General features: G+C 50.1%; 3 protein-coding genes across 3 annotated transcripts; 1 reads left to right on the plus strand and 2 right to left on the minus strand.

The window, feature by feature from the left end:
- Nucleotides 1-1,886: 1,886 nt before the first annotated feature.
- Nucleotides 1,887-14,938, minus strand: LOC128268161 (uncharacterized). The gene is made up of 11 exons (XM_053005186.1): nucleotides 14,720-14,938; nucleotides 14,507-14,634; nucleotides 10,260-10,512; nucleotides 9,752-10,189; nucleotides 9,422-9,688; nucleotides 8,235-8,357; nucleotides 6,727-7,037; nucleotides 4,993-6,660; nucleotides 2,547-4,922; nucleotides 2,224-2,483; nucleotides 1,887-2,147 (listed from the first exon to the last, which is right to left on the minus strand). The coding sequence occupies exons 1-11, from the start codon at nucleotides 14,936-14,938 to the stop codon at nucleotides 1,906-1,908; spliced, it is 6,285 nt and encodes a 2,094-aa protein (XP_052861146.1). The 3' UTR covers nucleotides 1,887-1,905.
- A 6,925-nt stretch (nucleotides 14,939-21,863) lies between these two features.
- On the plus strand, nucleotides 21,864-23,138 carry LOC128269490 (dynein axonemal assembly factor 10). The gene is made up of 2 exons (XM_053006970.1): nucleotides 21,864-22,858; nucleotides 22,931-23,138. The coding sequence occupies exons 1-2, from the start codon at nucleotides 21,957-21,959 to the stop codon at nucleotides 23,136-23,138; spliced, it is 1,110 nt and encodes a 369-aa protein (XP_052862930.1). The 5' UTR covers nucleotides 21,864-21,956.
- LOC128269489 (tetratricopeptide repeat protein 27) lies at nucleotides 22,944-25,699 on the minus strand. Its single transcript, XM_053006969.1, has 3 exons — nucleotides 25,605-25,699; nucleotides 24,703-25,549; nucleotides 22,944-24,634 (listed from the first exon to the last, which is right to left on the minus strand). The coding sequence occupies exons 1-3, from the start codon at nucleotides 25,648-25,650 to the stop codon at nucleotides 23,176-23,178; spliced, it is 2,352 nt and encodes a 783-aa protein (XP_052862929.1). The 5' UTR covers nucleotides 25,651-25,699; the 3' UTR covers nucleotides 22,944-23,175.
- Between the last annotated feature and the right edge of the window lie 262 nt (nucleotides 25,700-25,961).

Raw genomic sequence — 25,961 nt, forward strand, 5'->3', positions numbered from 1 at the left:
ATAAACATACTTGCGGCTTGAATGGTGCACTTTTCTTATTGTAAATATGTTTGATGCTCAATACAGATGCATACGATGTATATATATATGATAATTGCGCGTTCTGGTGTATATTATATATATAGATGCCGCTTGGAGAACTTTGCTACCGCAACAAACACTAACAACAATGTAAATTTTCCGGTGTATAACCGTATATGCCCGCTTAAGCCCTTTTCCATTGCCTCTGGCGCATTCCTAACGCCCGAAGCGCAGTATTTTATTATCTGCTGTACGCCTGTAATAAATATTAAACCGTTCGTTTCAGCCGGCGGAAGGACTCGTTTCACAAGCCTCAGTTTGTGTTCATTAAGTGGTGAGTAGAGTAGTACATTTACTTCAAACTGCTGTTACATGTTTAAATGAACGATGACTTTTGTCGCTTAGCGCGTTGATATTGTAGTTTTTTGTTGGCCGTAGTTAATAGTTTCTGTGTTTCTGTAAATAGACATATCGGTTACACATTACGGTTCCGAGTGGTGCGCAATGCCAAGAGAGCGTGCTCGAGGTGTGTGTGTTTATGGCTTTTAAGAGTTCACACTCTGAGATATGGGAGATATCCGTTTCAATAACCGTTTTTTTAGTTGGTAAGATGTATGGCTTACGACGTAGTGATTTAACTTCTATACGCTCTCAGTCACATCCTGCAATATAGATCTGCACACTAATTATTGTCATAACACTTTGCCGTAGCGTTTAGTAGTACTCCTTGCATCCTGTGGACGCAGTATGCTGTGTATCGCTTATTCGCTAAACATCTCACTTAATGAAACAAGAGTGCAGAACGGAGCATAAAATGATTCCTTCTCGGAGACTGTGTGTGCGTGGAGGGTTTGATTATCTCTAAAACATCTAATTGACTTTCGGTATCGGAAACTTGTGACAATGCAGGAACCTGTTTGTGCAATAAAACCCGCTTATGCTCCCTAGTAGGCGGTGCTCTCGAGGTAATGGTGCACAGTCCCGCAGTCGTGCTTGGATTACTTCGATCGATTGCAGAGATGAGCCGCGATGGCCAAAAGAAACCAATGATCGAAACAAAAAATCAGAAATAATATATTTCTCTTTGCTTCGCTGGAGAATTTGTGTGAGTTTCCGCAAAACAGATCAACAGCCCCCTAACATTTGCCTTACCAGATACCTTACCAAAGTCTGTAACACAGATCGTGTTTTATATTTGCAACCTGGACAGCTGCTCCCGGTTCGAACGATGTTCAAGAAAACTAATGAAATCCTATTTATCCAACCCCCTCGTCGTCGCTGAGCGGAATATGATAATTAATCGCGCGTTCCTAAGAAGAGCTGCAAACATTAATAAGCACTTGCAGCTAAGGGGGGCGCAGAAAGATTTAAATAAATTATAAACAACGACCTACATCAGCTAAGAGATGCAAGAGACCCGTCGCGGTTACACCTAATATCGCCATCAGATGGCTGCCGATTGAGCTTCTTCCGTAAACCTTTAAGTTATGCCCACAGCGTTTGTCCTACGTTTGCGCGCTTTCCGGTGTGATGCATATACTGAATCTTGTTGGAATAATGATGATATGAGATGAGTTGAAAAGCAGCAGCGTGCATTCAAGTGGGGAAGTGCAGTGCAGAGAACAATTTAACATTTCAAGCCCGTTTGCCAAGCAAAGCCTAAATTTTGAGTTCCTCTCGTGACAGCTTGAATCCGCAATATCAATGCCCTTCTGTTCGATAGGTCCAATGTTGTGGTAGATAATGGATAGCAGACAATCGATTCACGCATAATACATGTGTCGAAATAACAAATTAACAATCGACTTTGTCGGAGTGACGGATTTTCTCTCTCTCGTTGGACACCTTTAAGTTCTGTCTGTCTGTCTGATCGAATCGGATCGCTTACGCCTTGACGGCAATCGGTGACCGGGTGTTATCGATCACACCGCCCGGACCGGGCAGAGCGCTAGGCTTGCCGATCAAATACGCATCGATCTGTCGTGCCGCCTGCCTTCCCTCCGAGATGGCCCAAACCACCAACGACTGACCGCGGCGACAGTCGCCCGCCGCGAATACCTTCGGATTGGCCGTACCGTACGTTCCAACGGGGGTTTTGATGTTGCCTCGACCGTCGAGTTCCAGTTCTACAATGAAAAAGGTTCGAATGACAGGAGAGAGAGAGAGAGAGAGAGAGAGAGGGGAGCGGTTCCCGAAACTTACTCATCTCGGACGGGGCCAGCTTTTCCGGGCCCAGGAAGCCCATGGCCAGCAGGATCAGATCGGCCGGATAGTACTTCTCCGAGCCTGCCACTTCCTTCATACTCCACTGGCCGGTCGGAGTTTTGGCCCACTCGACCTCGACCGTGTTCACACCCTTGATGTTACCGTCGCCATCGCTCACGAACTCCTTGGTCGTGGTCGAATACTGCCGTGGGTCCTTGCCCCATTTCACCCGGACCTCCTCATGACCGTAATCGACACTGGTGAGAAAATGGAAACCGTTAAATTCCAATCGGCGATCGGCCTTGTAGTGGAGAGCTTACCGGAAAATGCGTGGCCACTGTGGCCATGGGTTATCCTGACCGCGCTTCTCGGACGGGACGGGAAGAATTTCGAACGTGGTGATCGATCGCGCTCCCTGGCGCAGTGAGGTCGCGATACAATCACACCCGGTGTCACCGCCACCGATAACGATCACATCCTTGCCGGCGGCCGATATCCATTCCGGGCGCGTTCCGAGCAGTTTCTTCTGGCTCGCCTCCAGGAACTCCATGGCAAAGTAGATTCCCTTCAGATCGCGGTTGGGAAGATTCAGATCGCGTGGCCAGGTGGCTCCGGTGGTGAACAGAACCGCATCGTACTCTTGCTCCAGCTGCGATCCCATCACGTCCTTACCGATGTGCGTATTGCACCGGAACTCGATACCTTCGGCCACCATCAGATCCAGCCGTCGTTGTACGACCGTCTTCGAGAGTTTCATGGTCGGAATGCCGTACTGCAGCAGACCACCGGGACGATCGTTGCGTTCGAACACCGTCACCAGGTGGCCGGCTTTGTTCAGCTGCTGAGCGGCGGCCAAACCGGCGGGACCCGATCCGACCACGGCAACCTTCTTTCCCGTACGAACTTCCGGCAAATGGGGCTTGATCCAACCCTGCTCGAATGCGTGGTCGATGATGGCACACTCGATGTTTTTGATCGTCACGGCCGGTTCCGAGATGCCCAGCACGCACGCCCCTTCACACGGTGCCGGACAGACGCGGCCCGTGAACTCGGGGAAGTTGTTCGTCTGCAGCAGCTGATTGATCGCTTCCTGCCAGTTGCCATTAAACACGAGATCGTTCCACTTCGGAATGATGTTCCCGAGCGGGCAACCGTGCGAGTTCGACTGGCAGAACGGAACGCCACACTCCATGCAGCGTGCGGCCTGCACTTTCAAGTTCTGGCGCACGTGCGGGAAGTTGAACACTTCTTTCCAATCCTTCTGACGCTCGGTCGCGTTCCGATAGACCGTTGTCTCGCGCTTGTACTTGATGAAGCCACGCGTTTTGTCCAATACCTGATCGAGCTTCTTCTTCGCCAGCGCCGCATCCTGGATCGATTCCTCGATGTCCTTCACCTGCGGTTCCTGCTTCGGGTGACCGTTAGTCGCGACCGTGGCCTTGGCCACGCTTTGCTCTTTCATTGCCTTCAGTGCTTTCTGGTACTCGTGGGGGAACACCTTCACAAACTGCTGGCAAGGTTCGGGCCACGTCGATAGCAGTTCCGTCGCGATTTCCGAACCAGTTTCGTCAATGAATTCCTGCAGCAAATTCTTAACCGTTTGCCGGTCTTCATCCAGTTCGAGCCCCAGCAGCTCGACCATCCCGGGGTTCACCTTCGAGCGGAACGTTCCGTCGACGTCGAGGACGTACGCGATACCTCCGGACATTCCGGCGGCAAAGTTACGCCCGGTTAGCCCCAGAATGACCACCATTCCGCCGGTCATGTACTCGCACCCATGATCACCGACGCCCTCCACGACGGCCGTGACGCCCGAATTGCGCACGCAGAACCGCTCGGCAGCGATACCGCGGAAGTAAGCGCGTCCGGCAGTGGCCCCGTACAGGCACACGTTGCCCACGATCACGTTCAGGTGCGACTCGAACGTGGTCCCTTCCGGTGGCCTGATCACGATCGTGCCACCCGAAAGGCTCTTGCCGACATAATCGTTTGCATCGCCCTCCAGCGTCATCTTGACGCCCTGCACCAGGAACGCTCCGAAGCTTTGGCCAGCCGATCCGGCCAGATTGATGGTGATCGAGCGTCCCTCCGGCAATCCGGCATCTCCGTAGCGACGAGCAATCTCATAACTCAGCGTGCTGGAGAATGCTCGTTCCTCGTTGTTGATCTTCATGCCGATCGTCAAATGAGGATCGGCAGCCGTCCCTTCGATGACCGCCATCGTCCGTTTGATCAGCTCGTTGTCGGCACGTTTCTCTAGCATAAAGTCCTGGTGCAGCGAGCCACCGACAATGTTGGTGCCCGGGCGCAGATCCAATGCGTTCTTAAGCAGCATCTGCAGATCGAGCAGCGATCCCTTGAACGACACTGTATCGCGCATCTTGAGCAGATCCGTGCGGCCGATCAGTTCCTGGAACCGGCGCAACCCGAGTCCCGCCATGATCTCGCGGATCTCTTCGGCCAGCATGAAGAAATAGTTGATCACATGCTCCGGCTTGCCGGAGAACTTGGCACGCAGCACCGGATCCTGCGTGGCGATGCCGACCGGGCACGTGTTCAAGTGACACTTGCGCATCATCGTGCAGCCCATTACGATGAGCGGAGCGGTACTGAAACCGAACTCATCCGCCCCGAGCAACGCGGCAACAACCACATCGAACCCGGTCCGTAGCTGACCGTCGGCTTGCACCACAACTCTGTGAAAAGATGGAATGGAATTGGTTAGCGTGGCCAATCACACGAACATCAATACCTCGCCTCGAATACCTTGATCGAAGATCGTTCAGCACCAGGACCTGGTGGGTTTCGGCGATCCCCAGTTCCCACGGTAATCCGGCCGACTTGATGCCGGTCCAGCTGCTAGCACCGGTGCCACCGTCGTGGCCCGAAATGACGATATGCTCCGCCTTGCCCTTCGCCACACCGGACGCCACCACTCCGACACCGACCTCCGACACCAGCTTGACACTGATGCGTGCCTTCGGATTGGCACACTTCAGATCGTAGATCAGCTCGGCCAGATCCTCGATCGAGTAAATGTCGTGGTGCGGAGGGGGAGAAATCAAACCCACGCCCGGCACCGAGTGGCGCGTGTCGGCAATCTCCTGCGATACCTTGTACCCGGGCAGTTCACCGCCTTCGCCCGGCTTCGCTCCCTGGGCCATCTTAATCTGCAGATCATCCGCGTTGGCAAGGTACGCGGCCGTCACTCCGAACCGCCCGGAAGCGACCTGCTTGATGGCCGAACGCCGATTGTGCTGCGGATCCTGGTTCATGTAGCGATCGGCATTCTCGCCTCCCTCGCCCGTGTTGCTCTTGCCCCCGATACGGTTCATCGTGATGGCCAGTGTCTGGTGGGCTTCGAGTGAAATACTACCAAAGCTCATGGCACCGGTCGCGAAACGCTTCACGATCTCGCTGGCCGGTTCTACGTCGGCGAGATCAATCTTCGGGCGGCCCTTGACAAACTCCAGCTGACCGCGCAAAGTGCACAGCTCCACGCTGCGCATGGTCGTATCGCGGAACGTGGCATACGCACCTTTGCTCTCGTTCACGGCCGCCTCCTGAAGGGCCGCGATCGCGGCCGGTTCGTTGATGTGCCCTTCGCCGCCCGCACGCCAGTGGAACTGACCCGGATTGCGCAGGATCAACGCGTCCGAGTGTCGCGTGCCGTGCACCAGCTCGTGCCGCTCGAGACCCTCCCGGGCCAACACTTCCAGGCTGACGCCACCGATGCGCGACTGAGTGCCGCGGAAGCAAAGATCGATCACATCCGTGCCCATGCCAACGGCTTCGAAAATCTGTGCGCCCTTGTACGACTGGAGCGTCGAGATTCCCATCTTGGCCATCACCTTCAGGATGCCGGTCTCGATGGCGGTCGCATACGCCCGGTAGATGCCATCGTCGGTGAGCGACGGATCGATCACGCACTCGTCGCGCAACGCATTCGCCATCTCGAACACCAAGTACGGGCAGATTGCATCGGCCCCGTACCCGAGCAGGACGCACACGTGGTGGACTTCGCGTGCCTCGGCCGTCTCCACGATCAGACCGACCTTCATGCGTTGGCGCGTCTCGATCAGATGATGGTGGACGGCCCCGAGCGCCAGCAGGGCCGAAATGGGGGCCCGTTCGGCGCCGGCCGCCCGATCGGACAGCACCAACAGCTGGTAGCTGTGCTGGGCGGCAGCCTCCGCCTCGGCGCAGACACGCCGCAACCCACCGAGGTAACCCGGTGGACCCTCGTTCGCTGGGAATGTAATATCGAGAACCTTAGTTTTCCAGCCACGGTGCCGATTCCGTTTGAGCGTTTCAGCATCCGGAATGCTTAGGATCGGATTATCCAACCAGATGCGATGTACCTGCGAGGGCGAGGCCACCAGTAGGTTCGCCTCCGGCCCGACCGGGCACTGCAGCGACATGATGATCTTTTCACTGCCAAGAAAATACCAAAAGAATTAGGATGCAACTTTCGGACAACACAAAGGCCGGAATGCTTACCGGAATGGATCGATCGGTGGGTTGGTGACCTGGGCAAAGAGTTGCTTGAAGTACTCGTACGGTAGCGGCTGGAAGGCGGACAGACACGCGAGCGGCGCATCGTTGCCCATCGATCCGAGCGCTTCCTTCTTGTTCTTGATCATCGGCAGCAGCAGCATGTGGATCGTTTCGGTCGTGTAACCGTACAGCGGCAGCCGAGGATCCAAGATGCCTTTGCGCTCGCTCGTCAGCGCAGTTTCGTTGTTCAGCGCCACAACGCTGCCACCATTCGATTCAACGCCTGCTTCGCGACGAATAACATCCATCGTTATCTGTGTACGGCGCAAAATAACGCGAAAAGTAAGATCATCAAGCGTAATGGAGATAGTTTGAAAGTATCACACTGAACACGGCAAAAGAGTTACGAAACTAGAAACATATTATGCAAAACAAAGAAGATTTTAGAACACTCAATCTAACACATTGAACACATTAAACAAAAGGCGCGACAGCGTTGCCAAAAAACATATACAACTGGAAACTGGAGAATGCAGATGGGAGAAAAGAACCCAACCAAAGAGTGTCGTTCAACGCAAGAAGTGGTTGGTTGTTAAAAAGCATAATATTCTCGAGAAGATGCCGGAAATTATAATATCATTCGGCTCGGAGAGCGGCAAAAGCTTGCAAGCGGCTACGGCTGAGACACTTTTAAGGATCCACTTACCATCTTGGTGTGTCATGACGTTTTGCGTTTGGAGAGACGATTGAGGAATTGTTGTGTGTTCGGGTGAATGGGTGAGGCGTGTTGTCATGGAATTAGAAATGAAGCGGCCCGGTGATCGGAGTAAAATAATGTGTTTCATGCACGGACGGGACGGGGGACGGTCAGGCAAAGGCACGCAAAAAAGTTAATATTTTTTATTTGTTGTAAGTTTAGCCAGAAACAAGACAATTGCATAGCAAGGGACGCGAGAGAGATGGCGGATGTAAAATATCACGGAGAAAAACAAAGAAAACGAGTACAGAGTACAGGATAAAGAAACAAGTCACCGATGAGGATGGTAAAGATGTTACAAGATGTTTGACGATTGATTGACGAAGGACAATTTGGTACCGAGCATAGGAAGAGAGAGAGAGAAAGAGAAAAAGAAAGTACAGTAAAACAGATTAATATGGATTCCAGAATGTGTTTAGTGTGGTAAGTGTGTGGTCAGGCGATGAGCTTACGCGGGTCACTTGTAACCAACTGTATACCACGTATTTTGTGTCTCCCGTTAATCCTTATCCTTAATACCCAAAACACGTTACGTTATTCGGACGCGTTGCCATTAAATAAATGGACACGACTGGGACACACTTCGGACACACAGTACGACGACGACACGGGACGGTAACCATGGTAACAATCACGTCATCATCATCATTTCTGCTGTCGTGCGATTCGACGAAGATAATTCTCTTTTACGATCGATCGGCACTAGAAAAAATGATAGACCCATAACGTTTACTGTTCACTGTTTCGTCCTTACCTGTTCCTGCAACCATTCGCCATGCGGACGGGATTTGGCAATCTCCGTCTTCAGCTCGATGTCCTGGATGAGCGCCTTTTTCTCCGTGTCCACCAGCAGCATACGGCCCGGCTTCAAGCGGCTCTGTGTAGGTAAGATCGTTCGAAGAAGCGGATCCAATGCGATCGGGCGATCATAGATTGTGTAATGTCGGATCGGTACACGGAGAAAGAGTAATTTTACGGTGCATTTACGGTGCATCAGGAAAAAGAACAGGGAAACATTGGTAGAATTAGAAAGAGTTTGACGAGTTGATGTGGATGTGTCGGTGTGGCGCGCCATCGGCCACCTTCTGATTCTAATTGTTTGGTTTTAATGATAGTGACTTGCTGACAAATGCATTTTTGATACGAATATGAGTGGTTCTACCGACAATGTTTAGTAGGTTTGCGCGCTTGCGTTCGTAGATTCGTTATATTTTGGTACGAGTTCCTGGCGCTTGTTCTTGTGTGTACGCGAGTATGGGCTTTGGAAGAGTTGGAAGAGGACGATCTTGACACTTGTGACCGGACACGACTTGAATTATAAGAAGAAAAAAAACATACAAGACGAGAAATGAAAGTGCCTTAAACGCTATACGGAGTGAGAAGCATTACCGCTCACGTGTCCCGGGATTCCCGGCGATCATTTCCAGCAGCCGACGATCCGCGGGTACACACCGGAGACAGAGAGAGATGCGCGCCCACTCAAACATCCACCTCCCACACTTTCTCATCCTCAAACACACACACACACACCGACACACACACACTCGTATGGTCACCAGCGGTGTGTTGCTGTGTGTTCTCTCCTATCACCTGTGGTGGCCCATTGGTTCCTTGGGATGACGACATCTCGCCAAGCCGTTTCTTCGTCGGCGGCTTCTGGCTACGAGACCCGTCGTCGTCGGCGGGCATATCATCGCGCGGATCGATCACTTGATCTGTTCTAGATCGCTGACCACTACGCGGCACCGCCAAGAGTGTGTGTGTGTGCGTGGAGGAGGCGCCCGAGCTTCGCGCAGCGCGTGGTTATGATACGATTGTGTGGTGGTGATGGTGGTGGTGGTGGTGGTTGGTGGAACAACAATAGGTATTTTTTTGGTTTATGAGCATGTTTTAAACGAATCTACAAAAAGAAAAACCCGCATAAGTACACAGTTTGTCTACCTTGAGTATAACGTCTTTGGGATCTACGTCGTAAACGCCGACTTCCGAGGCCATGATGAGCACGTTGTCCCGCGTCACGTAGAAACGCGACGGGCGCAACCCGTTGCGATCGAGAATGGCTCCGATGTAGCGGCCATCGGTGAAGGAGATCAGTGCCGGACCGTCCCACGGTTCCATCACGCACGCCGACCAATGGTAGAAGTCACGCTTCTCCTGCGACATCGTACGATCGTTCTGCCACGCTTCCGGGACCATCGTCATAACGGCCTAGGAATCAGAAAAGGGATTACTAAGGGTGGTGCCCTTCTAGGGTGATGATGGCCACATTACCTCCGGCAGCGAACGATTTCCGACGTGGGCCAGAAACTCAAGCACACAGTCACAGGACCCGGAATCGGACAGATTCGGCTCGACGACCGGATAGAGCTTCTTCAGTTCCGCGCCGAACTCTTCGCTCTTCATCACCCCTTCGCGAGCTTTCATAAGGTTCACGTTACCGCGCAGCGTATTGATTTCGCCGTTGTGCGCCAGCACCCGCAGCGGGTGGGCCCGTTCCCAGGACGGGAATGTATTGGTGCTGAAGCGCGTGTGCACGAGCGCCAGGTAGGTGAGGAAGTCCGGATTCTTCAGGTCCTCGTAGTACTCCCACAGCTGATCGGACGTGAACAAGCCCTTGTATACGATCGTCTTCGGCGACAGCGAGCAGATGTAGAACCGGCGTCCCGGGCGTTGCAGCTCGTGCGAGGCACGCTTACGCAGCACGTACACCTAGACAGAAGGGGAGCCAAGTGTTAAAGTGATAACGAAGGATAAACTTTCCAGAGCAGATCACACACACCTGCCGCTTGAACGTGTCCTCATCGACGTCGGCGGTAACGAAGACCTGCCTGGACAGTGGCTCGCTCTTCCGGGCCACCCCACCGACCGCCTCCTGGTTGGTCGGCACATCGCGCCAGGCGATCGCCTGAAGTCCCAAGCTCTCGGCCAGCGAGTTGAATTCTTTCTCCGCTTCCTCGTGAGTGTTCTTATCGAGATAGAAGATACCGGTCGCATATCGGCCAAGTTCGGGCAACTCAATGCCACGGGAAGATCTGCGAATGAGACAAAAATATGCTGTGAAATCGGTGAAAGTTTAGTTCAATCATAGTTCGTGAACATTGCATCAGACACACCATCGGTGGCCACTCTACCGGCCTTGCCTTGCCAGTCCCTTAATCTGATTTGCTAACGTCGGCCAGAAACATTGTTTGTAGCTGACAGTGTTTGCGCCGCGCCGCCGCATCAGATAAGTCCCGACACAGGGATGCATAGGAATTGACGCAAATGCTGGTCATCGGTGTCCAAACATAGTGCTGCTTATGACGCTTCCACCAGACCCAGACAGAGAATTATCAAAAAATAAACAACACGGTGCGGACCAAGCTGATGCTTTCTAAACAAACTGCCATTGTGTCGCGGAACCGCTCCAGAGTCCAACTCCATCTCGGCGCGCCCCACACAAGATGATAAACACTAAAAACTGCAACGCCATCGACTGTGTTCCGTCGGGCTCACTCACTCCGGTCATTGATGGCGAGCGTGATTCACTGCATATGGCCCCGCCGGTGGGGCTGTCAGTATTTTTCCCATGCCTTTTATCATGTGTTCCCTAATCATGGTTTCCCCAAAAAAGCGTCCGCAGAACTTTATCAAGTAATTAGCCGTAATCGGCACCTATTCTCTTCGACACCCGGTACCCGGCGGTACACCGGTTCGGTGCGGTTGTGAGTGAGCGGAATTTTTCATTCAAAGCTGCAACCATCTTATCACCGTCCGTCCGTCGGCGTCACCAGCGACGGGGCATTTGCCTTTGGCGCGAGTTCTTTTATTTTTGCACGCTCGATGCTCGTGAACTTCAGCTGACAACGGTTGGATGTTGCAACCCGGGTTGGGAGGGACATTTTTCTTATTATTTTGGTGTTGAGGTCACAAATTGCTGCTTACGTGTCGGTGATTCCTAGCTTGTTGCCCGGGTGTGCAGAGTAGAAACCGACCGTTGACCGGTTGTAATCTGTGGATCGGTTTTTCGCGAAGGGCTGTGACACTCGCGTGAATCGTGATAGTTTCGTTATCGTACTCGATAATCATCGGCGCTCAGGCTTTCAGGCTTTCGGCTTGCGCAAACGACATTCAAATGACCTTAATTGGTCTAACAAGGGGCCCAATCGGGGCACTTCAATCGGGACCTGTTGAAGAGGCAAAAGCTTCGCATGACGTTCGCGGTACAAAACAATATTTACAACAGTAAAACGAGTCACGTCTCCTGGCGGCTACGGCTCCGTGTTCCCATTTGAGTTCGAGTGCTAATGAGTTTTAAGATAACTGTGGTTTTTTATAATTAACATAATTATTCAACGTTGGCCACTGAGCATGAGAAGCCTCCGTTCGCGCGATTCACGCGGAGGCCTTCAAGCGGACTCAAAATTATTGACTATTGTCCCACTGAGCGGTGCCAATTACAATGTTTACAGTATGCTAAAAATGGAACTCGTTTGCATTCCAGGCCACTTCACAGCGACCTGACTTGCAGTCGAGAGCAAGTCGAGAGCGTTGATTGATTTATTGCGCATCAAGCGGCTTTTTATCTAGTCTAGAATATGTTTACCTCGGCGAGATGCTCGCTCCCTTCGCTCTTCGCTATTTGTTACGAAACAGAGCAAAACAATTATTTTGCCAGAAAAGCAGTTTTGGGTCAACATGAGCCGAAGTGAGCCAATTCGGGACTAAAAGATCGTCGCGCAAAGATCATCATCAAGATCATTGAGCATCAGTAAACAGGGACACGACTCACTTGAATTAATCCTCTTTTCGTGTGTTTACATAATGAATTTAAGCACCACTTTAAGGTAATGTACTTGAACGAACTCTACCAAAAAAAGCTTTTCCACTACCCTTAACTGAACATTTATTACGTTTTAAATTGTTAGGGCAAAGATAAGTCGTCCTAGGAACAACATTGATAAGAAATGAACAACATTATCACAAAGCACCACAAAGCGCAGCGCGACACGAGACGGCGCAAATACAAGGCAAAAATGCGATCACGAGCCGTCGGCGTGATTCTGGTTCTTGCAAAGGCCGCGCGCAGCTGCCGATGTTAGTTTTTGTGCGATTATTAAAAAAATCGCGGAAGATTAGCGTAGGTCGCGTGAACCATCAGGGTATTTTGGTTCAGAATTTTTTCAAATTAATTTGTCCTTCACAGCAAAGGGTTTTCGTTGCCAGAGCGTGTCCCACGTGCTTTCGTCCAAGGCCTTGTGGAAATCTAGAAATTTCTTTATTTTAATATTTGAAATCGGAAGATGTAGATTAGCACGTCCGATACCGTTGAGTGTCACAAAGAAAGTGTTTAAATTAATCTTCGATTGTGCGGAGAAAACTGGTCAATGAATACTTGACGATACTCGTTAACGCTGCTCGACTGCTCGATATTACTACGACGAGGTCGCTACAGCCGTTGCACCGGCGAAGAAATTTCACCTTAATGTATTATCCTACCAAGACGAATACTAAAAAAACGTTCATAACGAAAAAAAATACAATTTCATCACCGACGCCAGAGCGTGAAACAACAGAAATCGGTGAAAAACAAGCGCACGTTGTCCTCGCGTGTCACATAATTATAGCCAGTCGGCCGCGCCGTTTTGAACTCCATTGCCGATGCGTGCCATTATCTAATTTTAAAAATGTGCTGTGCTGCCACGCAGGAGGAAACGCAGCCACGGTCGCAGCACAAGTAAACGTGCTCGCAGTGGCCGCAAAACGTGAACACCTCTCTGTTCGTTCGTTGTCTGTGCTCAGCGACCGAAAAGAATCGACCGGTTCGTAGAATTTTATTTTACTTCTTAGACCCACAGACCAATGAAGAGGATTTGGTTTGGGTGCTTTGCTTCGGTCGTAAGTTTTTTGCCATTTAAACTGTTTGGTCGATAGCCAAATCCGCTACGAAAAGGTCCATTAGGGATGGATCGCTGGCAAAGAAATTCGAAGAAGTAGCATTCGGTGTATAAAACAACAAGATTGAGGTTAGTTATTAAAAAACCGAATGATGATCGGGGTTCGGGTAAAATAACACATCATTAATGGAGACGCCGGGTGAGTTTCTCTCGGCACAAGATTTTAACACGCAATTGCGGCTTGTGTAAACAAAACCGAAATGCTTTCTAATACGTTTCCGCTTTCTGTCAAGGAGAGTTTCGTGATGTTTTTGCTTTGCTTGTTACACAATCTTGGCACTCCTGTGTGACTGTAGATCATCGATCAAACCTACGAACCTTATCGCTGGCACGTGTCAAGCAGATCTCTTGACGGGATCGATTATTACCGGTAGAAGTCGACTTTGGACCGGGTGACTGGACAATACTCATTTTGCATCCGCAGACGAACATGATTTTGAGGAAGTAATTGTCAAACTGTCGAAAATTCTACCGGAACCGAGATTGTTAACTCTAGAGAAACTTGTTTGGTTTCTATTTGGTTCGTTGCGAGGACGCCGATCGTGTAATCCCCGCCGAGAACCGGTTGCACAATGTTGCGGACCGGATGTCGGACACACGCACACACGGAGACGCATTGGCAAGTGTTTAACCAGTGCAACTGCAGCAAAGATGGAAGCACCTAAGGGGGGCCGGCAAGTAATTCCAGCCCCATGCATCTCGCGGCGGCGGCGGCGACCAATTTAATTAACGCAACTCGTAATGATTTAATTAACTCGCACAAGGACAATGCCACACACAGTGCAATGCAGATAAGCCGACGTTTCTACGCTTTTTTCGTAATCGCCACCCGGTCCCGGGAATGCGATAAACTTCGAAAAAGGCCAACGTGGCCCAACAATTTAAATTCCTCCATAAACAGCTCTGCTTCGGATACCCGACCGGTTGTACACGTGACCAGCGGTAGCCGATGGTCACGTATAAATTGGTAAATAAATTCCTGCGGTGTGCCGTGAGTAGTCACGAGATGGGCGCTTCCCGCAGAGGACGTCTACTGCGGCGCAATAACTCGGTGCGGGCCATTGTCAGGTGGGCGCGCCACTTTACTTACAGCTCCTTGGCGTACAGTTGATGCGGTATCGAAGTGCATACGCCAGCACCATCGCCGGTGTCGTTATCACAGGCACATGCACCCCGATGGTTCATGCGAATGGCAAGCGTTTGGGCATCGCGTAAGATCTGCGAGGAAGAAGAAAATACGAAATGGTGTGTGTGTGTGTGCGTTAACATTCAGTCCATTGATTTACGCGATCAGCGGACGTACCTTATGATTGGGCTTTCCTTCGATCGACACGATGAAGCCTACGCCGCAGGCCTCATGCTCGTTCTGTGGATCGTACAGTCCCTGGGCCGCCGGCGTTTCCCAGGGCATTTGCGATTTCGGTGACTCTTCGGCGGCATCATCAAAGTTATCCATGCGCTGCTCCGTAGCAACAACGTTGCTGATCACTTCGAACGAACTTTCATTGTTGGGTGGGGCCATCCTAACCCGGGGAACGGTTCGACTCGGATTGACGAAGAAGAAGGCTTCGTACACTGTCGCAAGCAGACTCGTGAATGGATGCTGTGCCAAATTTATTAAACTGACCGTCCGATTAGAGATTCCGGATCACGGGTTGTCAACACAAACGCGACTTCACTGGTTACTCTGACCGACACTGTGCTGCAATGTTTGTACAGTTTTTGTCGTTTCTTTCGCCACAACTTGCCTTAATATTAAACTTCACTTAGGTCACGGCAAATGCCTGTAGCACACGCGGCACCCACAGAAGATTGTTTATGGACTACTACAGCACAATGGAGACTGTTTTTGAGATTATTTTAACAGGGCTTCTTTGCACTCTATATAGCCGTTGCAAAGCAACAACGAGACCACACTCACTGGATTAGAGGGAAAATTGTTCTGACACGGTTACTACACAGGGGGGGTTGAGATCCAGTGAAACTGGCTCACGGAAGACTGCTGATGTAAAGTGGTTGATCACGAAGTGTTCGCATGTAATGCTGTGAATTGAATCGAAAGAGAAGGTACAAGGAAATAGTTAGTAAATGAAGTGTGTGAAAATACAAAAAAAAACACATTTTCAGCGGCGGTGATAACCTCGCGGTGGCCCTCAATTAATTGCGAAATTGGCAGTACAATTAGTCGGCACACAATTAAAACACCAATTTACGGAGCCTGCTTAAGCTTCGCCAGTTAATATTGCGCGCGGCACACACCGAACCATCCGTAGCGACCGACTCCGGACGGAGTAAGGATGAGCACTGGCCGTGGTGGTTCTCCTCGATGATAAGACGGTTTCATTGCTGCCACCGTAATCGTAATTATTCTCTCTTTTCACGGGTCAACAGCTTAAGTGGCACGTGCCGATAAGAAATTAAATCCATTCTGTCTCATTCTTCTTATTTAAATGAATAAAAAAAAACACTAAAGAACAAGAACTCTAAGTCTACCGTATACAGGAGTGTAATAACTGCATGGAATGAAACAAAAAACCTGTCCGCTTGCAACTTTGCTCTCCGTGGCCGCGGCGAGCAATTCTGAAACAAACAACATCATGAAGAGCGAAAAACATGATGGCTTCAGTGTGTATGATGCGGCGTAAATATTATTTTTTGCTTCGCCGAAGATGGTGTTTATTTAAGAAACTAACACACTCCCTCTAATACTGGTCCTCGTGACCCTCCGGGAATCGATGGGAGGGTTAGGGCTGAAGTACAGAAAGGCCCAGCAGGGGGAGTTCTGTAAGCCCATTTCATTCCCCAAAACAAATTACGCAACACCTTTGGAGGAAACTATATTTTAAAACGACACTTCACGGCGTTGGCCAAAGTGCTGACGGACGTAATTCTTTGTAAAGAAACGGAACAAACAACGCGTTTGTATATCGTTAGTGTCGTCGTATCACCAGCATACGGCAATGTTTTAAGTGCAATAACAATATTTGTCAACTGCCGCCAGTTGCAATGCGATCCTCTACGCAAGTCTAAATTTGGCCGAACGACGACCGTGCATCATTGTCATGAATATTTACAGCTGCAGCGGAACATTCCGCGTCTGAGACCTACATTTCACGGGGACTTTCTTCGTAATGTAGATTAAAAATGTAAGCCACACAGTCAGTCAGTGCATGTGTGTTTATCACATTGTCTTATCTTTTTCGCCAATAAAACAATATGCACAACAGAACAAACAAAAAACACATCGTGATCGATCAGTGTTCGTCATGATAAGCGTTGTTGGTGTTGGTTCAAGAAGTTGTTCACTCGGACTGTACCCTAATATTATTTTACATTTTTATTAGATTCAAAGTTTCAAAATAAATGGTTCACTTCCGTCGGTTGACCGCGCGCCATACAGAGCTATGCACCACTCGCGGCAGACCGACGAAATCCCGTCGTCACCATCGTCACGACCAAAGTCCAAACTAAGGTTCACATGTGTGCGGGAACACGAAGGCTAGCGCCGCACTAACCGCGACGGACCGCGTGTATTTTCGCGACACACACGCAAGTCTCGTGACGTAGCCGACCGCTAGACGAGGCGGGGGGCGCACGCACGAAAGGAGAATCAACCCCCGGGCACGCCCGGCACTCGAAGAAGTTCTATTTCCATCGCGTGCGTCACACTCCAGTGAAGGACTGACCGATCAAGGATTAATATACGACGTGTGGTGGAACGCAATTCTTACACCAACGAAGCGTTGCACAAACCGCTGTCCGCGTCTAACAAAATTCCCAAGATTCTTTTTCGATCTTCACTGATTATGCAGCTCCACGCTTTCACTCCAAAGAACCACCCGATCTTACCCAAGGGAGAGATCGAGGAGTTGTAACCTTGCACCGGGAGGTCGCGATGGTGAAAAACGAAACTCTCAATGAACCGAGAAGCACAAACAGAACTAGACCGTCACGATCGAGTGTCGCCGATGAACTGATGCGGCCACGCAATCGCGCAATCCGGTGCCGCGACCGCGTTGCGCAGAGCGAGAACGCGCGATACAACTCTTTCACCAAGCGCCAGTCCACCCCCCAGAGGGGGCCTCCCTTATCCGCGGGCGTGCGTCCGATAACGAATGGGATACGATTGGAGGGCATCGGGCAAGCGGCGTCGTACTCCATCTGGCGACCCGCGCCTGGTCGAGTTAATGCTGGGTTTTTATGATTAGTTGATGACATTCGCGCTGCGTCCTCGTCTTTGGTTACGAATTTGCCTTGAGAATGCGTTGAACTTGAAACTGCGACTCAACGTTCGACACACTTTGATGTGGAATCGTCGTCGTCGTCGGAACAGACGTGCACCGACTACCAGAAACCGGTTCGTGGGTAGACTACCAAGTGGCGGCCAGAGCAGGATCCGCTGCCTATTTTGAAACACAACTTTGACACGTTCGCCTCGCAGGCACGAGAAAAGCCGGCCGGCCGGCCGGTCTCCTACCGGTTTTCCGTTCCAGTGAGCCGGTTCCATTGCCGGTTGCATTCGAGGAGAGAGTAACTGGAGCGACACGAACATGCGTCTGGCAGACGGAAGAAATGGCCCACAAATCATCTAAAAATACCGCGGGGAACATCAGGGAACTGATCGGGGAATCCTCCATCGAACGATGCGCCGTTTTACATAACCACTGTTCGATCTGGTTCTTACTGCATTCGGGAACCCAATCGCACGGGACCTTCCAGGGTGGCCACGGTTGACTGACGCCCGCGCATCTCCCGACCACGATCACGTTCCAAGCGGTGGTGATTGTTTGTTCATCCGCCATTTACTAGCCGTTACTTATGTAACCGTGAGCGCGCGGTTCGAACCTTATGCGCATTGGGCGTAGAAAACGCAAAAACCACAGACGCGCAAAATGTGAATTGCGATGGATGTTCTACCGAAGAGACCGGAGGTACAACGGTGCATCGAGTAAATAAAAGCAGGGTGTGTTTGGCATTTTACAGGGCAAATACCGCGGAACAGCGCAGCCACGTGCCAAAATTCTGCGCGAAACTGCACTTCTCTGCTGTGTAAACACTTCAATCTCTCTTTTGGCATCCAATTATTCGTTTAAGCTTGCATGCTCGATTTAATCGTCCATTCATTCATTAGGATGCACGATTTGACGCCGCAACGTGGCTCAATTTATGAGACCCCTTCCGACTGCAGTCTGCCTCCGAACTAGTACTGCGATTGATATGACATTGGAACCGTGTCTGCGGTCGACCGGGTGTAGCTACCGGGAAGGTCGTTAGATTTGCCTGAATTCAGAAGGTAACTAGCAAGGCGTGTCGACAATTCTACGAAGAGTTTGGATTGCAAAATATCCGATCGAAACAAGTTCTTCGAAGGATTTTCTTACGCCTCAGCATGAAGTTTGGAACAGATTTTATATTGCCGTACGAATAAAGGAAAATATAAAACATTCACGTTCTGCAAGAGTAAAACCAACGAAGAGGGCAAAACCGTTTGCATTTTTCTGTGAATAATTTATGGCACGTCTAGCGCCAAACGAAACATCGTCCCGACACAGACACACCGCAGAGCTTCGCGACTGGCGATGGCGAGAGTTGATCGACCTTTTCGTCGTGCGCCGGTTCAGGTGAAGCTGCCAACACACTCTCCACCGTTTGGCCACACGCCAATTGCCGCCGTTCGTTCGTCGCCGGACTTTCCCGGCTGCCATGTCTGCTAACGCCAGAACACCCATAGCTACAACCTCACGCAATATCAACAATTTCTTTTTACGTGACTTCGCAACAGGTTGCGTTTCCGTGAGCACGAATAGCTGAAACAGGTCCGCGACATCTGACCGACTGCGGTGCCCCGAGATTCTTTCAGCAACCAACTAGAATAAAAAGGCTTGTGAGACCAACAAAAACTCGTTAAAATTAGTTATTACCGGTGAGTTTTAGAACTTAAACGTGATCTTCTATCTAAAAAAAATCTCAGAAAGAAGAATGTACGAAAGTAATAAGAGTAAGGTCCGAGGCTCTTCTTCGGTCATCTTCGGATTTACGTCGTTGTGCTTGGTTTGATTCCGTTCACGTTTCTGCAACGTGCAGACGCGTTTCGTTTCTTCAAGGTTACTCCGGGCCAGAGACAAGGTGTGCCGGCGTCTCGGGAACGTGTCTTTGAGGTTTGTCCAAAAACCATCCCCTTACGGCAAGTTCAACGACTGAACCAGCATTCGTTCTATTCGTTGTATGTTTACGAACTACTTAAAGCCTTTTTCAGCCTTAAAGCATTGTCTTACACATTAACCAAAATATTTAACAGAGTTTGTTTCATCTGAATTTATCACTTCTCGATCGCCTCAAACGGAGCCCATTTAATGTACGCGATATTGATCATTATCTGAGAACCATAAAATCATTATCGTGATATCTAAGCTATATTGGTTATTATTACGAAGCTATTGGTTAATTATTGGTTTCTCTTAGCAAGTCGCCGCAAGCTATAATCAGATTCAATCACAGAAACTGGCAAAACCAAATTACCCTTTTGCCGGGAGCTGGCGAAAATGTCTCGCCATAGTAGCTTCTTGCAAACATCCAAGCAACCTTTTCCACTTTTTCCCTAATTAATCGGCTCAACGAGCAATTTGTCTATCGGGTCGGACATGAAGTCACATATAATTTTCATCCCGTTGGATACGTTGCAAAAAATGGCAAACGCACGCACACTTTCGCTCTCGCACTGGAACCAGCATCAACACAAGTTATGCTTTTATCGACCGCTTGTTTCGAAACGCCTGAGGGCACGCTTAGTGACAGGGAAACCGAAGAAAAACGATTTTCCATTTGCCCTTCAGCTTTGACCCACCCTCGGCGGCCTCCTTCTGTTTTTGGGCGGCAAAAATCGATCGGTTCGCGAATAGTCCAAAACTGCACCACGCAAACGGCACGGGTCTCGTGACTGGAAAAGCGGAACAATGAAAACATTTCAGCATGGCAATTTCATCTACGCACACTAGGAACAGTAGAAAGTAGGCTTTTTTATGTTTGCAACACGTTTGTCCTAAGAAAAGAACCTTGCAATTCACGACCAAATGGATGCTCTTGGTTTCAGCTGCTCAAGCATGGCTTGCTTACGTAATCGGAGAACGAACCCGTCCCTCGACTCGACCGTGTGCTTCCTACCCGACGGACAAGCGCTAGATTGCATCTCTCCGTTTTCACCACCCGTTCGCGGCTTTCTGGTGCACTTTTTACAATATTGCTGATGCATCACCATTTCTTCTTTCTGGTGCACTTCACGCTGCGTTTGGAACAAAACACATATTTTGTTTGCTCTCCGTAGGTTGTGAGGTTATGAACCACCTCTAGGATGATGCAGCATCGAACGGAAGATAAAACTCCATATTCTTGCATTCATGACTGACGGGGACGGGGACAAAAGGTTCGGTCGCAACACAGGAACTTTAGCACGAGAAATGCGGAACAGCTCGTAGCAATCTAAAAATAAGAATAATTTTACGCGAGCAAATTAAGCAACTGAGATTTGCGTAGAAAAATGAGCCTATTTTCTTCGTTCACTAACTTGCAGAAAAACTTTTGCACTAGAATAACATTTTATTAAAATTTTCCCGCATTGATCGCACAGTGCAGTGTAAGAGGAAAACAACTAACCATATCCTTCTCGTACAACGTAGAAAACAATCTGGCTAGACCACTAGAGCTCGTCCTTTCGAGAAGCAATTTCTATAATATATCAGTATTTAGTCTGGGTTTTGTTTCGGCACACTGAACTCTTCACACGCCTTCACACGCTGCGTTGTCCTTGCCGATCGCGGCAGTTTTCACAACGAAGGTGTATAGTTAAAATTCAATGTTATCCGATTATGATTTTCGTTTGATTTAATCACACGATAATCGAGAGAGTCAACACACAGAAATAGCCGCTTGCGTCCGAACCGTTCTACGAACTGAGACTGAGCGAGTGAGAAAATCGTGTACAAATGAAGCCCTATTCTCGCCACTTTCATCCTTTTTATCCTTTCTGTGATGCCACACGGTCCGTAACTGTAACTGGGGAGCCACACGATGCATAACATAACATAACATAACAAAATTTGACACTTAATCGGTAAGCATGTGTCAATATAATAAAACTTTATAATTAAAATAAAAAAAAACTTCACAAATAAGAACTTACATTATCCTTACATTTGTAAACAAACGCTCGTTGTTACGTGTTATGTGTTATGTTTTAGAGGGTCTGCTGAGCCACAACACTTTTGACACCTACTGGTCGCTGTACTGTCAAAATTGTTATATGAGGCTGTTATATCTGCTGCTGTTATGCACCGTGTGGCTTCACAGTTTCGCTCTCGCTTTCTTTCTCGTTTACAGTTGCGCTCACCGTGGCTTCTAGCTACCGTGGCGCAAATGTCATCACTGTTTATTTACAAATCCTAGCAACCGTCGAACGTTTCCAAGCGGGACATTTTTCGCCTAGATTTCGAGACGGTGATTTTCGGTGGAATGGTTAAGCCGTTAGCTTCCTGCGGTTCGCAACGATGGATTCCGTGCAGATGATATCGCACATTGAACAATCGCTCACCTACTCGGTTTACGACGTCAAATGGATACCCTGTACGGCCAAGTTTGTTGCGATCGGCTCGAAGCCCAAAGGAACGGGCGCGCTGCAAATATACGAGCTGAACCGCGGAACCGTGGAGCTAGTGAAAGAAGCGGAACTGGAGAAGTCCTTGAAGAGCTGCTCCTTCGGTGCTTCCAGTCTGCGCGAGGCACATCTGGCCGTGGGCGATTTCAGTGGAAAGCTAGCCGTTTATGATCTCGAGCGTATCGATGCCCCGTTGTACGAGGTGGCGGCGCACGATGGAATCATCAACTCGCTGGATGCGATCGGTGGGTCGACGATCAACTGTGGAGCACCGGAGGTGGTGACGGGCGGCCGAGATGGTTCGGTGAAGGTGTGGGATCCGAGACAACGCGATACTCCGGTGGCACACATTAGCCCGGCAAGCAGCGACCCGAGCGAGAGGCGTGACTGTTGGTCGGTCACTTTTGGTGACTCGCACAACACGGTCGAGCGAATCGTATGCTCCGGGTACGACAACGGAGACCTGAAGCTGGTCGATTTGCGCAACTTGAAGCTACGATGGGAAACGAACCTCAAGAATGGGATTTGTTCGCTGGAGTTCGATCGAAAAGACATTCGAATGAATAAGTTGGCCGTTACCACCCTCGAGGGGGGTCTGCATGTGTTCGATATGCGCACGCAACACCCGTCGAAAGGATTCGCGTCGGTGCGGGAGAAAACTGTCGGCCAATCGCTCGGAACTAATGGAGTCATAAGCGGTGCTAAATCAACCGTTTGGACGGTGAAACATCTGCCACAGAATCGGGATATTTTTGTCACCGGAGGTGGTTCCGGCAATCTCCGCACATGGCTCTAGTAATTGAATTGTCTGTGCAGTGGGGAAAATGGAACTGTGTTTGTTTAACGCATCTTCTATTATCTTTTTAGTCATTATCCGGAGAAGCGAAGCACCACGCACACGGATGGTGATGAGCTGGGAGTGGCCGGTACACTCGAAATGTTGCACGCGACGACCATTTCGACGCAACCAATCCACACGTTTGACTGGAGCCCGGATCGCCAGGGTTTGGCCGTCTGCGGATCGTTCGATCAGACTGTTCGGGTGTTGATAACGACCAATTTGAATTTGCATTAAAATAAGTTCCTTCTTGAGAGATGAAACGTTGTGCCTTTTATTTGTCCATCGCACCTTTCAGCTCAGTCGTAATCTTGTCCACCAGCTCTTCAAGCGTGGCCAAGGGTTCATCGCATTGAGGCCATTTTTCCGCCGCAGCCGATCGTAAACATCCTTGCCCGGTAAGCCGGGCAGACGAGAGCTGCGAACGTAGCGAAACCAAACGTTCCGATTGCTGTCTGCCGTCGATAAACGCCTGCAGACTGCACTCGCAGAGATCGACGCAAAGTTTGACGATCGTAAGACAACTTTCGGCCGCTTTTGACCACTGGCTGTTCGATTGCGTGTAGCCCCGGTACGCGTTTTGCAGCTTTTGGCAGCGCTTTAACATGTCGCTATCCTCCAGCTGGGCGGCCATCGCGTAGAGGTAACCATTGTTGGTACGCTGTGCGCACGCGTGCCCGAGGAGTTTGATCGCTTTTTTCCTCAACCGACTGCACGGTTGCCCATCGGCCTCGGTTCCGTCGGCAACGATCGCGCGCACCAGCAGCTCCAAAACTTGCTCATCGTAATACTTGTCCTTAAGCTCCATCAGCCGCTCGTACGCATTCAGCGCATCCTCGTAGTTCTTAGTGTCGACGCTTACGAGCAGATAGTTCTCCCAAACCATCCAGTTGTTGTAGTTGCACTTGAGGGCCTCTTGCAGGATCTTATGGGCACGATCTTTTTCCCCCAGTTTGACGTACGCTTTCGCCAGATTGTTCCAAGACTCGAAACCGTGGCTCTCGAGCGAGGTGTACAGCCGGTAAGCGTAGGCAGCTTCCTCCCACCTTTCAAGCTGCAGCGCGGCGTAACCGAGTCTCAGCAGTGTCGGTTCTTGAAGGCTGTTGATTTCGACCGACCGTCTCAAATGTTCGATGGCCGTCGCGTAGTCCTTGCGTGCGAAATAAAAATTTCCCCAGTGACGTTGGGCTCGGGCACTCGTTTCGCCAGACAATTCCCAAGCCGTGCGATAGCATTCGACATCGTCGGTTGCGTCACCCAGCATACAATGCAGCCGGACCGAGGGTCCGTGCTGCTCAATAAGCTGCCGGATGACGGCCGCTGCCTGATGGCGCAACTCCAGCACCGTATAACAGTCGATCACGTTCTCCCAGCTGTGCGTAGCCCGGTAGATATCGAGGGCACCCTTTATCAAACCGAGGGACATCATCACGTCGGCCAGTTTAACCTTCACCTGCCAGTAGGGAATGAGCCACGAACTGAACGCCATCGAGAGGCGATCAGCAATGGTCGCGGAGTTTTCGCTTCCGTCGATCTGCTGTACGAGATCCTCAAGCTGACGCAGGGCTCGGTCAACGGTGCGTTTGTGCGAACATTCATTCGAAGAGTTCAGAAACAGGGTGGCCACTCGCGTAGCCCACGGACCGTGGCGTTGATAAACGAGCGACGTAATGTACGGTTGAATTTCTTCCAACGCCAGCTGTTCCTTCGGCTGAGACACGTACAGCAAGTTTCTGGCGATGGAAAAATCATTCATGATACAGCGAAAGGGTGTTCAAAGAACTGATGATGGTATACTTACAATTTGGCCAAAACCATGTTTTGTATCAGCGCCGGCAGCTGGAGGTCTTCGTTTTCCGATTCGTTCAGGAACTTTACCTTATCCAAGCGTACGTCGTCGTCGAGTTTGAGCATCAGAGGAAGGGCCACATGGCCATGGCTTACTGACGTTTCCGGTAGTCCCAACTCGGTGTAACCGCGTGCACGAAGCGTCAGTTGAGGAAGCGGGTTTTGTTGAAACTTTGTTCGCACGCCAAGCAATCCATCGACGATGATGCGCACATTCGAACACGCGGCGATCTTCTCTGCCCATTGTTCGGATTTCGTGATCCGTCGGAATTGAATGTAGCCAAACAGGATCTCCAAGTAGTGCTCTAGTTTGGCAGCGTTATCAGTTGCTTCCTCAAGACCCGTCTCGACGGCCTGCACGTTTTCATTGAACCGTTCGTAAAGACTGTGCGCCAAATCGTCCAAGCATCGTTGATGCGTGAGTAAATATCGTTGGTACCACACGCGCACGCACGGGCTATCGTTTTGTTGCGGGGTCAGAAATTCGAAAACTTTTTTGCACACCAGCAAACATTCGGCCCGAACAACGTTGCTATTCAATTCTTCGCCATCTACCGACAGCTGACGAAGTATCGATTTCGGTGCCACAGTCTGCTCGTCTGTTGGCGAGTGTTGGCGAGGACCGAGGAAATTGTGCTCCACGAAGTCCAGCAGTGCTGCCACAGCAAGAAGCAGCAATTCGTGCTGCGTGGCGTTGACCTGCGCAACATCTTTTGCGATCACCTCCTGAAACGTGTTCGATCGAGTCAAAGATCCCCACTCGCCGCGCAGCAGTTGCTCATAGAGTCGTTTAGATTGAACTGTAAATGAGCGGCATGAGAGCGGTCCAGTAAAACACGGATTAGACACACTTACGATCTTCAGCAGATGGTGGTTGCAAATTGGAAAATATTTTATCCATTTCTCAGCGGAAGACAAACTTTTTTAGCGGTCCAAACGCGATCTTTCCCAGAACATGTGAATCTTTGAAGTGCGCGTTGCAATCACAGAAGCGGTTCGCAAAATCAAAACAAGCCGCTGACGTGTTGCCATCAAAACAATACATTTTTCTTGTGCAGTTACTGAAATTTGCTAAATTCATCAACGTAATTATGTTTTACTTTCATCCGTCCGACGGAATAATTTACGAATAAAATAACCATAACCAAGCAGCGTGATTCGTGGCAATAAATATCCAATGTTTATGCAAAGTACAGTGCCGGATTTTCTGTG

This window comes from Anopheles cruzii, chromosome 2, assembly GCF_943734635.1.
Source record: "Anopheles cruzii chromosome 2, idAnoCruzAS_RS32_06, whole genome shotgun sequence".
NCBI lineage: Eukaryota > Metazoa > Arthropoda > Insecta > Diptera > Culicidae > Anopheles > Anopheles cruzii.

Bases quoted from the DNA above. Each gene is read 5' to 3' on its own strand.
- LOC128268161 (XM_053005186.1), bottom strand. From the start codon at position 14,938: ATGGCCCCACCCAACAATGAAAGTTCGTTCGAAGTGATCAGCAACGTT. The intron at 8,358-9,421 runs GTAGACAAACTG...TTACCTACACAG, and splicing joins CCAAAGACGTTATACTCAAG to AGCCGCTTGAAGCCGGGCCG. The intron at 2,148-2,223 runs GTAAGTTTCGGG...TTTTCATTGTAG, and splicing joins GCTGGCCCCGTCCGAGATGA to AACTGGAACTCGACGGTCGA.
- LOC128269490 (XM_053006970.1), top strand. From the start codon at position 21,957: ATGGATTCCGTGCAGATGATATCGCACATTGAACAATCGCTCACCTAC. The intron at 22,859-22,930 runs GTAATTGAATTG...TTATCTTTTTAG, and splicing joins AATCTCCGCACATGGCTCTA to TCATTATCCGGAGAAGCGAA.
- LOC128269489 (XM_053006969.1), bottom strand. From the start codon at position 25,650: ATGGATAAAATATTTTCCAATTTGCAACCACCATCTGCTGAAGATC. The intron at 25,550-25,604 runs GTAAGTGTGTCT...GCTCATTTACAG, and splicing joins ACCACCATCTGCTGAAGATC to TTCAATCTAAACGACTCTAT. The intron at 24,635-24,702 runs GTAAGTATACCA...TTCCATCGCCAG, and splicing joins AACATGGTTTTGGCCAAATT to AAACTTGCTGTACGTGTCTC.